Below are 18,355 nucleotides of genomic sequence, written 5' to 3' on the forward strand. Positions count from 1 at the left end.
GTGAACACCGCCTACGATTAGATTGTAAGCTCAGTTATGCAATAAAGATACACGTAATTAGTCATAATATATATTCTCCTCATATATCTTAAAATAAAAGAAATACAATACCGGTATCTAAGCAGCATCTAGTTTTGCACTTTGGTTAAGTTCAGATACATTTGATTAGCCTCGATATTCAATTCAACTACTTGTATTACGAGAGTTAAATGTAAATACAATGTATTTTTTATACAATGTATTATCATAGAACTTCTAAACCTGAATATATGAATAAAGCTAGCGAATTAATTGTTTGTATTCTCTAAAAGTGGTTGCGAATATCTCAGAGTCAAACACTTCCCATACTAATTATTTTAGCGTCACACTAATTTATTCCGAGAATGATCAAGCAATTTTTAACTTTTGTTATTTACTTATTATATTTATTTCACAAAATGTTTGAGCTATATCTAATAGATATTAAATATTATTCAAACAAAATATAGCTTACAATTATTTTGAACGCCTCACGAGCTTCACTTTAATATTGTTGCTTGTTCGCAATGTAATTCCTCTATTGAAAACAAGATCCTTGGGATCAAAGAGAGGAAGAATTTCGAACTGTTTCAAAACAACAATGAGTAGAGTTTTCATTTCCAGCATTGCATATTTCTGACCTATGCAATTCCTCTGTCCAGCACTGAATGGAATAAAGGCATAAGTGTGACGATCTTTAGAGTTTTCCGGCAGAAATCTTTCGGGTTGAAATTCATCTGGCGATTCCCAGTGTTTACTATTACGATGAATATCAAAAACGAGCAGAGAAATCTGGGTGCGTGCAGGAAGAATAAGGCCATTTGCAAGTTCCGTTTCTCGTACTGTCTGTCGACCCATGGAAGGTACCGATGGAAACATTCGCATTGTTTCTTTCATAAAGCAATCCAAGTACTTAAGCTTGGATATTTGATTAATGTCCAGATTGCTGAGGTCGTCTAGAAGTGATAAATGATTGTAATTGATTGAAAGCTGAAATTCAATTGCATTTACCTTTAATATACTCGTTAACTTCCTGATAACAAAGTTCCTGTTTGTCTGCATAGAGAGACATATTCATCAAAGCAAATGTGAGACCAATTGATGTGGTATCGAAGCCCTCGAACATGAGTGTGTCCACTTCCTCGCAAATTCCTTGGTGATCAATGAGACCATCTTTCTCAGCAAGGATCAGAGTATCCAGCATGGCAAAGCGTTGCTTCTTTTTAAAGAGACTAAGATAGCAGGAGATTTATAAATTATTTATATGTAATCTAATCTACACTCACAAGTCATCATCTTCATTTTCAATATTTGTCCGTTGTTGTAGCTCCTCCTCAAGAAGTAGACGACGTTTGGCAATGATTTCGTTGGAGAAATCATGAATGACTTTTAGGGCAGCTGCATCCTTCTTGGAGCCAAAGTATTTATAGAACGTTTTGTTCCTATTGAATGGATTACTCAAACTCTTTATGAACCACTTTTCTATCAACGCAAAGTTCTGACGATAAAGATCCCCTTTCTCGGCCATATCATCGAGTTTAACCCCCATCGCAGTCTCTGTTAAATATAATAAAAGCCACAATCTTGAGCTGCTTATCAGGGAATTTTATAGGAGAACGCACCGCAAACACTGTTGAGTGTGAATCTTGGAATCAGTTCACTAACAGATATGGAAATCTCAGATGATCCATGAAATTGGTTTACGAACTTTAGACTTTCAGCTCTGAAAATATTGAAACCATTTAGAGAAAATTTGTAGCTTGTATTTAATAACAACATACTTGAATATGTCCTCAAATTGGTTCAAAATATTGAAATGAAACGTGGGGGTCAATAGCTTGCGACGACTATGCCATTTTTTACCTTAAAAGATTTGGCATATCATTTAATATTATAGTAATTATTATTATTAAATTTTTAATTTACCTGTAGATGTCAACAGTCCAGTTTGCAGTGCTGGTTTCAGGAACTCATAGCCTGCACTTTTAGTTATCAGTCTCTGATCGTTCATTACCAGCTCAGCACTTTCAGCATCAATTATATTGTAAATGGGTAGGCCAAATCTGTATGAAATATAACTTGATCCTATTTCCCTGTTACGCTTGCGAAAAGTTTCAAACATTTTTGCTTAAATGAGAAATAGAAATAAATGACGTCTTCATGTTTTTAAAATATTATGCTTGAACTCACCTTCGGGTATGTCATAAAAGTCAAAAGAATTGCCAAAGATTGTCCTGGCCTTGGCCACCGGGGCAATGCTCTCCAAAGGACTTCCATCCTTGGTTTTCACTCGAGGCGAGAAGAACGCGAGCACATAATAGTCCTTGTTGAGTTGATAGAGCCAAAAGAGAAGATTTCCAATTGCAATCAGCACCAGCAAACACAGATCCATTTCTACTTCCACTCGGTTATACCTCAACTTGATGACTAAATCTTAAATCTGAACGAAAGAAGTATTCTAGACATCTGGGTCTAGCAAACAGCCAACGATTAGATTATAAGTTGAGTTAAGCAATAAAGATACACGTCCTAATTTATCTTAAAATAAAATATGAATTGCTGCTCGCAATCACAGATTTCAAATGTCCATAAAATTCTGACCAATATTTTTAATAGCTTCTTTGATTCGGGTCTATTAAATATTCTTGAGTGTAAATAATCAATGTCAGTGATAAGATTGTGAGTAAAGGTATGCAGCAAAGATACAAAAAATTAAATTAAATATGCTTTTGGTATCGCGATTTAAAAGCAAATCCAAGCTTCATCTGGTGCGGTGCAACTGTAATTGAATTGCGTTTTACAAGTGGTAAGCTTTTCGCACTTCGAGATGCATTTCATTGGTTAGGTTAGAGATACATTTAGTTAGCCTCGCTTTGCATTGCTAATTGGCAATTGAATTACATAAATTACGAGAGTGTAATACAATTTAGTCGTTGCTTTGCATTGCATTTGACCTACTTTTGGTGGCTTACACACAGACAAGCTCACTTCTAGAGACACGGATACAGTTACAGATACATATGTATCTGCAACAGCAAGCAATGAAAAATGTTGCTTACACACACAAAAAAAAAGGAAAAATAGAAGTGGAGAAGAAAGTTTAATGTAGCCGGCGGGTCGACAAGTCGTCGTCATTTGTTGCAGTTGTCCCTGGGAAAAGTCTGCAACTCGAACTAAAGTCAAGTGAAATAAGGAAAATGGAAAATGACGACGCAGCTCGGACGGAAAATGTTTGCATGACTTTTCTTCATTGCAAATTGAAACTGGCTAGTGTATGTGCAAGTGTGTGTGTGTGTATGAGCAGGAAATGCCAAATGCCAATGCCACACACACACACTCGTACAAACACACACACATGCAGGCATGCATTCACTTATTGGAAATTTGCAATTTCGATTGCACTTCAAAGTCAGTCAAAGTTGCCAAGTTATTAAATTAGATCATATATGAAATATTTATGGTAAAAGTTCAGCTATGCTTCAGCTCCTGCTCTATCCCTTTTTAACCATCCTTTCTCTCTCTCTTTTGCAGATGCCTCGCCGGGTTGCAGAGCGCCGGATGTGCGCTTCACGATTGTCAAACCGGAAATCACAACGGAGCAGCCGTATGCGAAGTTCGAGACAACACAGGTCTATCTGCCGGAGGACTTTACCACCGCCGATGTGGAGTTTGTGGATAAACAGCATGCGGCCAAAGAGAATCATGCGGCCTTTGTCAATCCCTATGCGGTGGACTTTGCCGATGATGCACATCAGCATCATCATGGTGGCATGCTGCATGCCAGCGATGCGGCCGCCAGTCTTGTGGATGACACCGATATGGCCGACGCTGAGGATGAGCTGCATGGCGCCGAGCTCGAGGAGGGCGCCTACAAGCGACTCAATGCGAACAATGCCGGCAATCGCAGGCAGGGCAAAAAGCGACGTTCCGGCTCCGGACGTCGACGTCGACTGGAGAATGACAATGGACAGACCGGACGTGTGCGTGGCGGAGGCAGTCGCTATAAGCGCCATGCCATACTCCATGATGAGGAGGCCTCAGCGGACACGGATCGTTGGGCCGGCAGCAAGCTGGCAGCCGATGGTGATGTCTACTATGTGCACATTGCTGATATACTCAAGTCCAGGGAACCGAACCGTCAGCTGCGTGCCAAGCTGCACAAACTGAAGATGAAGTCGCGCCTGAACAAATGCTTGGCCGGCAATGCGAGCGAGAAGTGCCAGAAGCTGTTGCAGAAGCTGCAGAAGCAGAAGCAATCGAATGCAGTGGAACCCGAAGAACAACAGCAGCAGCCAATGGAAAGGGAAGAGACAGAGACGGAGACGAAGACGGTAAAGGAGAGAGAGAAGGAGCATCATCGTCGACGCGGTGACAGTCACGCTGCAGAGCTCGACCAGCGTGACATGGAACCGCGTTGGCGTCGCCGTCGCCGCAATGCAGCCAAGGGCGATGAGGGCGCATTGCCGGAGGAGCCGCTGGAGGAGATTGGAAATCAGTCGAGCAGTGCAGCAGTGGCCCTGCAACGTGTAAAGCGCAAGTCGGGCAAGACCACGGGTGCACTGAGCCGTCCGAAAGGTGGTAGCGATTCCAGCTCAAAGACCACCAGCCGCAAGGACAAGGGTAAGAAGAAAGCGGGGCTCAAAAAAAAAATAGAATAGAAACAAGTACAGAAAAACCGTGGCCCTGAAATACAGCATTTGCATAGCGGCCAGACACTGGCAATGCCACAGTGCCCATGACAAAATTGAATTGCATTTGAAAGCCGCTGTCGCTGTCTCGTTGTCTGTCTGTCCGTCTGTGTTATGCTTACACACACACACACACAAAGATACAAACAGTACACAGTTACACGCACACATACACACACACCTGGAGTATGGAGAGTGGAGTACACACAGCGAAACATAGTTACATACATAGTTACATACTCTCGTACTTTAAAACTAATCGCAGTCGCCTCCTGGAGCCTCCAGAGTCGCCTCAATTCGACCTCATTAACATGCCTCATGCCAGCACCACGCCACACACACGAGTCGTGCCACCGCCACCGTCACCGCCACCGTCACCTCTCGCTTGCTCACCTCTCTTGCTTGCAACTCTGCAACCATTCAACTCGCCTTCTTCTTCTCATGCTTTTGTCGTGGTTAGGTCCGTCATCCTGCTTGCGGCTTCCTTTCGCCTTTTGCTCTCGAAATTTCCTCATTTTCTCTCTTTGCTTTTGTATTATTTTGGGGGTTCGCTTTGTGCTTGGCTTTTGTTTACTTTGATTCTCCGGCCGCTGCTTCTGGTCCAGCGCCATTCACTTGGGACCCTCGCGTTGTACGTTGTTCGCTGTTGGCAGTTGGTCAGGGTTCTGTGTCTCATGCTGGGGAATAATATTATCTTTTGCCTTTTCACTCTTCGTTTCGTTTCTTTTATTTTCGTTGCTTTTCTTTTCTTTTCCATTTTTTTTGACGCCTCGTTCAGCAATGAAGTTGTATCCTGTTAAGTGGCTGCTTCATCCTAACCCCCAAACCCTCGCGCTTTTCGACCCTTTCCATCTATCTATTGCTATTACTTGTCCCACTCCATTTCCGTGCCACTTTTAATGCATATCTAACAACCTTAAGTTGCCCCATTGAAGTTCAGTTTCGCAGCGCCTTTTTCGCACGTTTCGTGCGGCTTAATGTGTGTGCTCAAGAGTTGCTTCTCTTTCCCTTTCCTCCCCACACTCTTCTGGCCGCACTTTAGCTTCTTAGCCGGCTTTTCACACGCTTTGCAAAAAGCAAAAAAAAAAGAACAAGTAAGAAAGTTACAGTCAAGTGTGCTCGACTGTGAGATACCCGCTACCCAAATTTAATAAAGCCAAAATATTGCGCTATCATTTTCAAAATATACCGAAAATACTAAAAAAAATACTAAAAATATACCAAATGATATGTTTGGTATATCGATATAGTTCACCATTCAAAATATACCATAGACGGCACAATGTACCAGATTGTCGGCCAAAGCAACTCAGACCCCTAGTAAGTAGGCGTTTTTGTCCATACAAAACTATTTCTTTAATAACTTCCACAAATTTTATCTGATCGCAACCAAATTTTCAGGAATCATAACTACTATAGTAATTATTGTATAAACCAAAATTCGCAACTCTAGCTTTAAAATTAAGCTTGTTATTCGATTTTTTTGATTTGCGGGGGCGGAAGTGGGCGTGGCAAAAATTTGAAACAAACTTGATCTGCGTGCAAACATAACAAATGCTGTCGAAAAAAAATTATAGCTCTATCTCTTATAGTCTCTGAGATCTAGGTGTTCATACGGACGGACGGACAGACACACAGACGGACAGACGGACAGACGGACAGACGGACATGGTTATATCGTCTCGGGTGTTGACGCTGATCAAGAATATATATACTTTATTGGGTCGGAGATGCCTCCTTCTACCTGTTACATACATTTCCTGCCGGCACAAAGTTATAATACCCTTCTACCCTATGGGTAGCGGGTATAAAAAGGCTTTGCCAAGTCAGTGGCCACTTCAGCGCATTGAAAGCCCTCAGCATCTCTGATAACACGCTTCAAAAAAGAGCCATGCCATGGAAATGCGAAGCCAACTCGTTGACTCTTTGACTCGCATTGCGCATTCAAAGATCATTCAACGATTCATTCACTCAGCCATTCATTCGTGGGGAGTCGTCTATCTGTCTCTTGTATTCATTCACCTGTCGCTTAGCATACAACTCGTACATACATATATCAGGCACAACAACAGCTCATTAGTTGCTTGCTCTACTTGCTCTACTCTCTCCTCCCTCTGGTCGTATTCCCCCACTCCCGTTTCTTAGCATGGTACATTGCCCATTTCATAACGCCCTCACCTATTCTGTTCCGATTTCGTCCCAACTTTAGGCATCTACGATGAGGAGACCGGCTATTCGCCCGTGCACACCGAAGACTCTGAAGACGATGAGGAAGACGATGAGGAGGAAGAGATCGATATATTGCAACAGTTCACCGAAGTGTCCGAGATACGTTTCCCTGGCGAAATTGGGCCCATGGGCGATCGACGCTTGTGCAAGATACGTTGTGTCAAGGGCAAGTGGGTGGGACCATTGTGTGCCACCAACGAGGAGGGTAAGTGAGCTACCCTCAACACATACAGAAGCATTAATACAAATACGCACAACAGACACACACACACACACACACACACACACACACACTCAAACACACAACCACACACAGTTACATTAATATACACTTTGATATATGATGATGCACTCAATGGAATGTTAATTAAACTTAAACACAATATATAGCAATACGAAACATGTCATTACAGTAGAGACTCGTACAATAAAGACAACACAATCAAGCACACTAAATAGCAGCACCAGCAACAATCCAAGTTGTTTCATTTCACCATCTAACCAACTAAGTAAAAGCAGCCTTCCACTCAGCTAAAGTTCTCTGACAAAAATATATATTTATATTTGCATTAAATACATTTTTTTATATTCTTTAAACAATTTTTTGACGCTTGGGTAAATAAATTTTATTCAAATCGTTTCAATTAAAAATCTATAAAATATATTTGAATAAAAGCCCAATTATGCAGAGTGGAAAGTGGCTATTATATTTATACTCTCTAACTAAATGTCAATATACAGCAGTTGATCACAAATTACAAGTGGTAATAGTTGGTTTTGTGTACCAACTAAAATTGCCCCATTTGAATGCAATTAGATTCACAAATCAATAAATAAATTGAATTAACTAATTACACACTGAAAGAATCCTTTACCAATGTCACCACATTCAAAAACAAGTAAGAAAGCTACAGTCGAGTATGCTCGACTGTGAGATACCCGCTACCCATTTTGAATAAAAGCAATATATTTTGCGGTATTATTCTCAAAATTATTATACTACAAAAATACTAAAAATATATTTTGGGGTATTATTATTAAAATATACCAAATATACTAAAAACACTAAAAATACCAAATGGTATATTATACCCCTAGTAAGTAGGCGTGTTTGGCCATACAAAAGTATTTCTTTAATAACTTCGACAATTTTTATCTGATCGCAACCAAATTTTCAGGAATCATAAATACTATACTTATTATTGTATATACCAAAATTCGCAATTCTAGTTTTATAATTACGCTTGTTATTCGATTTTTTTGATTTACGGGGGCGGAAGTGGGCGTGGCAAAAATTTGAAACAAACTTGATCTGCGTGCAAACATAACAAATCCTGTCGAAAAAAAATTATAGCTCTATCTCTTATAGTCTCTGAGATCTAGGTGTTCATACGGACGGACGGACAGACGGACAGACACACAGACACACAGACACACAGACGGACAGACGGACATGGCCAGATCGTCTCGGCTGTTGACGCTGATCAAGAATATATATACTTTATAGGGTCGGAGATGCCTCCTTCTACCTGTTACATACATTTCCTGCCGGCACAAAGTTATAATACCCTTCTACCCTATGGGTAGCGGGTATAACAAGTAAGAAAGCAATGGTCGAGTTTGCTCGACTTTGAAATACCCGGTACGCATTTTCAATAAATTCCTAAATTATACCAAATTATTATACCGCAAAAATACTAAAATATACGGATAGCTATATTTATACCCGCTACCCATAGGGTAGAAGGGTATTATAACTTTGTGCCGGCAGGAAATGTATGTAACAGGTAGAACGAGGCATCTCCGACCCTATAAAGTATATATATTCTTGATCAGCGTCAACAGCCGAGACGATATAGCCATGTCCGTCTGTCCGTCTGTCCGTCTGTGTGTCTGTGTGACTGTCCGTCTGTCCGTCTGTCCGTATGAACACCTAGATCTCAGAGACTATAAGAGATAGAGCTATAATTTTTTTTCGACAGCATTTGTTATGTTTGCACGCAGATCAAGTTTGTTTCAAATTTTTGCCACGCCCACTTCCGCCCCCGCAAATCAAAAAAATCGAATAACAAGCGTAAATTTCAAGCTAGAGTTGCGAATTTTGGTATATACAATAATTACTATAGTAGTTATGATTCCTGAAAATTTAGTTGCGATAAGATAAAAATTGTGGAAGTTATTAAAGAAATACTTTTGTATGGGCTGACAATCTGGTATATTATGCCGCCTATGGTATATTTTGAATGGTGTACTATATCGATATACCAAACATACCATTTAGTATATTTTTAGTATTTTTTTTAGTATTTTCGGTATTATTTGAAAATGATACCGCAATATTTTGCCTTTATTAAAAATGGGTAGCGGGTATCTCACAGTCGAGCACACTCGACTGTAACTTTCTTACTTGTTGGTATATTGATATAGTACTATATTAAACATATACCATACTAAATATTTGTCGCCTTTCAAAAGTTTTATTCAAATAACTTTTGCATTTTGTTTCCTAATTATGATTGAATATAAAAATTTGCAATAGTAATTTTATTTCATTGTACAATTTTATTGTAATTTGAAGCTAATTTAATGTAATGCATAATGTATTATGGTAATTATGAAACCGATGATTAAATTTCAAAATACATAATTAATTTAATTTCCTTACCTTTTAATCTAATAATGGAGAATCAGATATAATATTGTCAAAACAAGTCCTTGGGTCAATTAGCAAATATAAAATTACTAAATTTTAGTCATTATGATACATAAACAAATTTAATTTCCTTTATTTATACAATTTATAATAACATTGATTTTAACCAAGTATTGTACTTTTGGGATACTGCTGCATATTGTATAGAATTTGTTTGACAGCATTCAAGCGTGTTGCCATTTTGTCTGCCTTGTCATATCAGATTTGAAATCGCGTGAATTGTTTCGCGTGCGGCAGTGTTGAAAGAAGTGGCAGCACGCTGTTAATGTTGTCGTTGCATGTATCTTGAACTGTGCGTGTATCTGGTGATCTAACTGACATCTTTATCTGTAGATGACAACGGCAACGTGAAGTTTCAGCCGCTGTATAAGAGCTGCCATGTCAATCGCATTCCGACTCATCTGCTGCTCAGCTATCGCAACATCTCCGTGGTAAGTGATGACGGCCAGACGCTGCCGTCAGCCGTGCCAGGAGCTGCCCCCACTCAAACCAAAACAAAAAAAGGAAAAAAAAGAAAAGAAAAACACCCACCAACCACCCACAAGCACAACCACGACCACAGGCACTTGCAGAAACGACAGCACACATATGCACGCACTCTCACACATACACATGCGAAGGCACCCACCACCCACACCCACACACTCTCACAGACACAAACACACACACAGAAGCTAGCGGAGGCTAAATGTGAGTGCAACTCAATTTCGACTGCGTCTCTTTGACTCTCTCTCTCTCTCTCTCTGTCTATCTCGCTCTATCTATCTGTGTCTGTATTATTATCTCTCTGTCTCTGTCACTTACTGTATATCGCTCTCGCTCGCTCTCTATATATGTATATATATATATATATATTTATATGTATATTCTATGTATCTCTGTCTCGCTCAATTTCTTCATCATCTCTCTTGAATCAACAACAACAACAAATAACAAGTACAATTATTTGCCCAGCGTCATCTTAGAAAAAATAATTATAAAAAAACTAAAAAAAAAATATCAATTAAATAAAAATAAAATAATTGCATCCTGCATCCGCATCTGCTCTGCTCTGCTCAGCAACTCAGACTCTGTATTTTTGGTACTCTTTGATCTCTCTCTCTTGCAGACACCGATACCACCAAATCGCGGCTGGCGTAAAACGCGCTTATCCAAATCGACACTTGTCTCAAACACAGAAATTGTGAGTGGCTATCATTGTCGTCGTCGTCCTCGTTGTCGTCGTCGTCGCACCTCGTATCCGTATCTATGCATTTAGCTGACACTGTACAACTACTACCGTAGATTTCTCACACAGAAAACACAACAATTTTGCACACTAACACACACTCTACACTGAAAGAAACGAAGGGTTTGTTGTGGGGTTAAATAAGAATTTAGATATTATAGATAGATAATCTACCATTTTTATTCGGAGACCTTTAATCTTACCATTTTAAAATCAAGACAATTCGTACATTCACACTTTGTACACTGTGGGGCTACTTGAGACCTTAGGAAGATAAAGTTAGGGTGTCATATACTTGATATTTATTCTTAGAGTTTCCAAATAATAGGGTAAATTGTATATAAAAATATATTCTATATATTTCAATTGCATTAACAAAAGAATTAATGCGTTAAGTTTAATACGTTTACACTAAATGACGCTGCATCAATTGTTTACATGAACTGCGTCAATACTAGTGTAAACAGGAATTAATTCTCCTTAGGCCTGTTAGAACTATGCCTTTAAAATGAATAACGTTTAAGGACTTTTTCCTTCATAGACAAATTTTTGTTAACTTTTTAGATATAAGATACGTTGCTGGGGAATAATGTTGTTTGGAAAATATTAACAAAACTCTACACAAAGGTCCCAGAGGTTATATACGATATAGCCAACAAAGTGTATTTCTATCATATATCAAGCCTTTAGTTGTGAACGAAAACTCACATTGTTTTTAGAAAATATTTTTTTCAAACACAGTAATTACAGTTATAATTATAAGTTTTGAAGGCCTTTATTAAGGTTTTAGAAATCAGTTTAGAAATACACACACTGATCAAAGACAAACCTTTAGAGCACAAACTCCACAGAGAAACACACTCACGATATTAGTGTCTGCCCAAGTAGTGGGTCTTGTTATGGTTTTTGACAATAAACAATTTTCTATGCACGGCTTTAGCATTGGCCTTCAGGTCATTGGGCATCGTAAAGCACACACGGATACAAACACACACACACACGCACACTTACTACCATTATTACACAATTACATTTGCAGCAAAACAGTTACAGACAACACTGTGGAATATTGCACGCCAGCACGCCCTAATAAAAAATGCCACGCCCACGCCCAAGAGAGTGCGCCTCTAAGAATGTGTTAACAGCTTGTAAAAAGTCTAAAAACAATTCTTCTTTATTTTTGTCTCTCTCCATATCTCTCTCTCTCTCTCTCTCGCTCTCGCTCTCGCTATAATACTATCACGCACTGCACGTTCTATCGCTTCATTTAACAAAAAAAAAAAAACAAAAACCAAAAACGAATGCCTGAAATCTCTGCTCTACTCTGCTCTGCTCTGCCTGCATCTCGCCTGTTGTCCTCCCACATTGAACACCCCAACCAACATTTGTCGTGCCTCATACTCTGCAGAACGTTGGCTGGGATCTGCCACATGGCCACTCGCTGCAGGCACGCTGCCAGGAGCTGGGCATCTACAAGCTGCTGGGCGAGTCGCGTGTGCTCTGCTCGAATGGATTATGGGCGCCACGCATGCCCAGCTGTGTGCCGACCACCGTGCTGACCAACTACTCTGAAGACAGTGCTCCCTCCATCCGTGTCAAGGTCTTCAATGGCTCCTACTCCTTTGAGCCCTCCGGTGTGATGGCTGTTCCCCCGCACAGCACCGTGCAAATGGATTGCATGTATCCACGTGTGCGGGGCACACCTGAATGGAGCTGGACCAGCTGGTATATGCAGTACAGCACAGGTGAGTTTAAGCGAGCAGCAGCAGCATCACCTCAAGATTTGAGCTATTAATGTTTTTGGATATCTTTGCAGGCTGGTCGCCGGCTGGGGAAGAGAAGGCAGTGCGTTATCGGTTGAGCATCAAGAATATCGAGAATAATGATTCGGGCACGTTTACATGCACCTCGCCGCGCGGTTTGACCAACAGCATTGCCGTGGTGGTGGCCACTTCGACATGCCCGCAGCTAATGGAACCCATGGCGCCGCTCAGGCTGAGACTCGAGGGCAATAAGTTGGGCCAGCGAGCGCACTATGAGTGCCCCGAGGGCTTTAGGCTGGATGGCGCATGGAATGCCACCTGCCTGGCCTCGGGCAATTGGTCATCGCCATCGCCGACATGCCATCCCATTCAATGTCCCCGTCTCGTCCTTGACGATCCGCATCTCAGTCTCATTGAGCTCAATACATCGGCATGGGGGCGGGCGGTGTTCAAATGCCAATGGGGATTCAAGCTGACCGGACCGGCGCTGCTGGACTGTGAGCCGACGGGTATCTGGAGTGGCCCAGTGCCACGCTGCAAAGGTGAGTGACTGCCTCTCTCTCACTCTCTGTCCGTCTGTCTTTTGGCTTACTTCATCTTTTTGCCGCTTAAGTAAGCCAATTGTCCGCCTAATTATTTAGTAAAGCGCTCTAATTGCGTCCAATTGAAGTGCAGACGCTCTTGACAATCGATAAGATTTCAGCTTTCATTCAAAGTTATTACACTCAAGTGGACGCTAGACATCATCCAATTACAAACGGGGATAATTCATTCTTAGTGTGATTAATAAGTCTAATTAATTTGATTAGTGCAGTTTCTTTTGTTTTCCTTTTTTCGTTACAAACATTCTCGTTCAACACTTAACATGAAAGCGAAACAATTCAATAATTGTCTTGCGAAAGAATCGATTTAAAGTAGGGTATAAAGACAATAAAACGTTTAAGAGGTAATTGATTGATATCTGAGCTGATAAACTATTAAGTAGTAAGGCATCAAGTTATTATTGTTTCTTAAAGAATGTACTACAAGATATATATTCTAGAAAGTTTATTTGGTAAGATGTTTATTAAGTATTTCCTATTTTCAATAATAGGCGTTGTTAGAAATAAATTTGGAAAATATTGTATCATAGTATGTATAATTCCTATTTACTATAGTATAATTCAACTTAATTATCCATAACTATAGTATGTTGATAAAAAAACATATAAGGGACTTTTTCCTTATTTTAATATATTAATATTTCCTCTGTTTTTCTGCTAATCGTACTTTTCTGGTTGCTTATAAAAATATGAATAACAATTTAGCAACTTATACTTTAAACTTGATAACAAAATGAAATAATAATAATAAATAACAATGGCATGAAATGGGCTTTTAAGTAAGATAGAAAGATTATATTAGGAGAGAATTCCCATGATGAAATGTCATACTGATAGTTTAAGAATACAGAAAACAACTTCGATGCAAGCTGGAAAACTTTCACACACACAGATTAATGCTCGTCTTCTTTCTTTCTCTCTTCCATACACTATTGTTCTCTCTTTTTCCCACTCTTCTCCCCTCTCGCAGTCATCCAGTGCGTGATGCCAGTTGCGCCGCTCAATGGACGCATTGGGGGCACGAGCCTGAGCCAACGGCGTCTGACTGTTGGCGCTCTGGTCACATTCAGCTGCAACGATGGCCACACTCTGGTCGGCGAGTCGAGCATCATATGCACGGAGAACGGGTTCTGGTCGCACTCGCCACCATTTTGTAAGTAGACAACTGATAATGCAAACACATAATGCACATATACGCTGCGAAACCTTGCGTAAATCTCTCTCCAAAGTGGGCCCCACTCACAAACCAAATCAATTAATGAAACTTGTGTTGTATTTCCGCTGTGTAACAAACAATCGATTACCGATCTCAAACCGAAACTGATACCGATACCGATACCGATACTGATACTGCTCTCAATCACCACGAATTCACAATCATGTAACATCAACGCGCAACAACTTGTTTGCTACCACCACTACTACATCAACCACCATGCATGCATGCCCAATATATGACCATCCATGCCATCCATGCCAAATCTCGCTCTCCGCTCAGGCAAATCGCAATGCCCCTATCCGGGCGATCCGCCCAATGGCCTGATCGCTCCACTCAAGTTCAACTACGATGCGGGCGATTACCTGAGTGTCCAATGCCGGCCCGGCTTCATCCAGATCCAGACGAATGAAGATCACACCACGGGGCCACCCGAACGGCCAAAATGTCAGGCAGATGGCAAGTGGTCAGGCCCATTGCCCAAATGTCGCAGCTATGAGGAAGTGTAGCTTGTCAGCCACAACACCAAGAATGTCAAGCAACGACTGCACGGCTCAAGGAAGAACAAGGATTTCTAAAGGCCTGACCCGAAGCTGGAGCTGGAGCTGGAGCTGATGTCCATGTCCACTTTCCCTCGAGTTGGCAGTCCCAAATGTGTAGTATTATGCAACCATTATGTGTATACAATTTTGTGCTAGGACAAAATCCAAATTCAACACGAAACATGCAAATTGAAAAAATTGAAAATAAAAGAAAACCCCGAGTGATATTTAGATTAACTTAGTGAGAGGTATCAAAATTAATGAATTAATTATTAAATAAACACAAGATATATGATCGAATCTTTTCATTGGCTCTAATTAAACGTCGTAAAATCACTCGCAGATCGAACCTAACTTGCTTTTATATCATAACTATCCTATAAACTCAATCTTCAAAAACTACTTACTTATTGTAAAGCTCTTCTCTAGGCCCACTGAATATTTCATGAGAGAGGTTCTTAAGTGCTAGATGATATGATGAGAACTTGACAAACCTGAGCAAAATGTAACATAAAATATAAATGTTAAATGTTGATAAACAAAGTAAAACAAAACTTTCAATTTATTTGTGTACTTTTGTGAGTTTCCTTATGAACTTTTCCAATAATAATATTCGAATCTTTCGCTTGCATTTTATAAAGAAAAATAACAAAATCAAAGAATGCTAATATATATACACTTATAATCGACAGTTAATTACAGGTATTCAAAGTGAATGTGTAAGCGCAGACGAATTCGTAGTTAATACTCTTATAATATACTCTTATACTTATACTCATCTGTACTTATGTAAAGCTCAAAACTGATGTAAGAGTCGCAGAGTTAAAAGTTGATTGATTGGTTAGTTAGTTAGGTGCAGAGCAGTTCCAAAAATGCAAACGAATGTCATATCTCCCACTACGATAAGTAATACTTCTATATAAATATATATATTTACGTAAAAGAAAAAACCCGATACTACAAATATATGTGTATGTATAACGAGCATGTGTATGTAAGAGTCAAGTCGAGTCGAGTCGAGTCTGTAAGCAGCTGCAAACAGTTGAGAATGAACTAACTTTTAAATAAAAATCGTATAAATTATATATACACACATTCCGTGTGTGTAAATTGCAATTTGAAATGCCAATGCGTTTATGATTCAAGTAGATGGGTGGGTTTCCTTTCCCTCCTTTCAACATTCTCTGGGTCTCTGCTGACATAACAGTAACAGTTATGGCTACAGTTACAGCTGTACTTAACCGGGGCAGAAAAGAAAGCGTCGCTCGACGCCGGTTTAATATCCGCCAGAATGCCAGCACATATTTCGCAATTGTGGAACAAAAGCAATTTTGGCCAAAGCGTAAATGTGTGCCAAGGAAATACATATTTCATTTGGCAAAGCCAACAACTGCAGGGCCTAAACATAGCTCTGCTAATGCGAAAGGAAATGGCACAGCGTACTCGAGCTCAAAGCAAAGCTAAAACGTTGTGAAATGCAGAAAGAGCAGCACGAAGCAGAGATACCCTGGAACAGTTGCTGTTAATGTATTGGAGGTTGAATGCCAAAAAGTTAAGTATTCGTACGTATAAGTAATTCTTTTTTTGTTCGCGCGGAAATGTTTAATTTCCGCATTCAATTCAATTAATTAAAAGTTTAAGCTTAAACAAATAAATTGAATATTGAAATTTGCACTTTTATTTACAATAATTGAATATCATTATTTATTTCATAATTTAATAGGCAATTATGCCACACATTATTTTGTTTAATTTAAGCATTAGCTATGCAGCAGAAATGTTTGCTTGTGAGCAATGCAAATTTCGAAGAAAACTGAGTATAAACTGAGCCCTGCAGGGTTTGCATAAACCATTTGCTTACACACAGCTGTGCACTGAGCTGCGAATGCGAGTGTGTCTGTCCTCGGGCTATGCTACTACTTACACTTCTACATGGCCATAACAACACACACACACACACACACACGAGTACACCCACTTATGCTATATAGAAGTACTATATAGTACTATAAGCAGACACACAGAAATATTTCTACATAGACCTGGCCACACATGGCCAAAATTAATTTGTTTTGTTCTTTTACCTTTGGCCGCCTGAAGCGTAACGCTTTAAATGAAACGATTGACGCTGTATGCTATATGTTATAAGCACACACACACACACACATACACTAACACAACACACACACAACATACACACACATTGGCAGACTTGTCCACAAAAGCCATTGTCGTTTATTCATTTTGGCAATGGCGGCGCCCAATGCCACCCACATTCAACGCATTTAATGGCAATTTGTGTGTGTGTGTGTGTGTGAGTCTGTGTAGGGTTTAAGAGCGTAAAGTGGAAAGGCGGGAGGCAGCGGTGGGTGCTACACAAAAAGGTGTCTAAATTGAGACGCCATGTCGCAACATTAACTGCCATGTGCGTAATTAAAATTAACTGCCAGCCCCACAGAGCTACAGTTGCTGGCACCGCTTTGGCTGCTGCTGCTGCTGCTGCTGCTGCCACCGCCACTGCTGTTGCAAATTGGTTTTGCTTGTACCCCACGACACAATTAATACAGCAGCGCGTTGGCAACATAAAAAACACATTTAGTCGCTTCAATTTCGAGCCATGCACTTTAATTGCTCTTAAAGTGTGTGCACAACACCATTTTTTGGCCAACTAATTAGCGGCTTTTGTTCAAGTTGCCTTAAGAAATGGCACACATACACACACACACACACGTTCACACACTCACATGCGTGTGTGTTGCAGTGCAGCGTAAGGCAATTAGCTGTCTAGCCGGATGCGTTGCCATTTCCGTTTCGGCAGTTCAAGCTGTGATTGTGATTTTGCGCAAAAGTTGCGCAATTTTCATTAGCACCTCGGAAAAACTTGGCACAACAGCGCGCACCGCGTTAAAGAGTCAGGATATGCCAACTGCAGTCGCTGCTGCTTAAACATATCACAACTGCAATATTTTCTCTTGGCCATGCTCGTCGTCGGGGCCAAAAACCCAATGAGCTATGCATGTCACGTAGAGCTGCGAATGCCGTTCAAAGCAGCGTCACCCACACACACACGCATAGATAAAAAACCAAAAAAAAGAAGAAGAAAAAAGAAAAATAGACGCTGCAATGGCATCACGAGTTTGGCCTCTGACACCCGCCGCCCGCCACAGCTAACCCTGCTGCACCTCGATCCTTTTCACCCGCTTCAGCTGCTGCTGCTGTTGCTGATGTTAAATGCATGCCAAAGCCGAAGGCTAACTACACTCCCAGCTGCATGTGTGGGTGTGTGTGTGTGTAAGTGTGTGTGCTATGTGTGCGTGTCATGCCCGGTTGACGGGTTAGACAAAGTGCAGTGGTGG

At 40.4% G+C, this 18,355-nt stretch overlaps 2 protein-coding genes across 3 annotated transcripts in view; one reads left to right on the plus strand and one right to left on the minus strand.

Moving 5' to 3' along the window:
* Window positions 1-16,122, plus strand: part of LOC133843872 (locomotion-related protein Hikaru genki) — a 35,410-nt gene extending 19,288 nt beyond the window's left edge. The window contains exons 2-9 of one of the 2 annotated variants that reach the window (XM_062277630.1): window positions 3,550-4,638; window positions 6,916-7,140; window positions 9,982-10,079; window positions 10,757-10,831; window positions 12,285-12,621; window positions 12,693-13,181; window positions 14,212-14,394; window positions 14,740-16,122. In XM_062277630.1, the coding sequence (XP_062133614.1) occupies window positions 3,550-4,638; window positions 6,916-7,140; window positions 9,982-10,079; window positions 10,757-10,831; window positions 12,285-12,621; window positions 12,693-13,181; window positions 14,212-14,394; window positions 14,740-14,966 (2,723 nt within the window). In that variant the 3' untranslated portion in view covers window positions 14,967-16,122. The remainder of the gene's footprint in view (window positions 1-3,549; window positions 4,639-6,915; window positions 7,141-9,981; window positions 10,080-10,756; window positions 10,832-12,284; window positions 12,622-12,692; window positions 13,182-14,211; window positions 14,395-14,739) is intronic. The other variant, XM_062277631.1, reaches the window with a different exon arrangement.
* On the minus strand, window positions 396-2,454 carry LOC133843876 (cytochrome P450 4p1-like). The gene is made up of 7 exons (XM_062277634.1): window positions 2,209-2,454; window positions 1,945-2,145; window positions 1,800-1,881; window positions 1,641-1,741; window positions 1,305-1,575; window positions 1,030-1,250; window positions 396-974 (listed from the first exon to the last, which is right to left on the minus strand). The coding sequence occupies exons 1-7, from the start codon at window positions 2,408-2,410 to the stop codon at window positions 496-498; spliced, it is 1,557 nt and encodes a 518-aa protein (XP_062133618.1). The 5' UTR covers window positions 2,411-2,454; the 3' UTR covers window positions 396-495.
* Window positions 16,123-18,355: the final 2,233 nt, after the last annotated feature.

This window comes from Drosophila sulfurigaster, chromosome 3 (genome assembly GCF_023558435.1).
Source record: "Drosophila sulfurigaster albostrigata strain 15112-1811.04 chromosome 3, ASM2355843v2, whole genome shotgun sequence".
NCBI lineage: Eukaryota > Metazoa > Arthropoda > Insecta > Diptera > Drosophilidae > Drosophila > Drosophila sulfurigaster.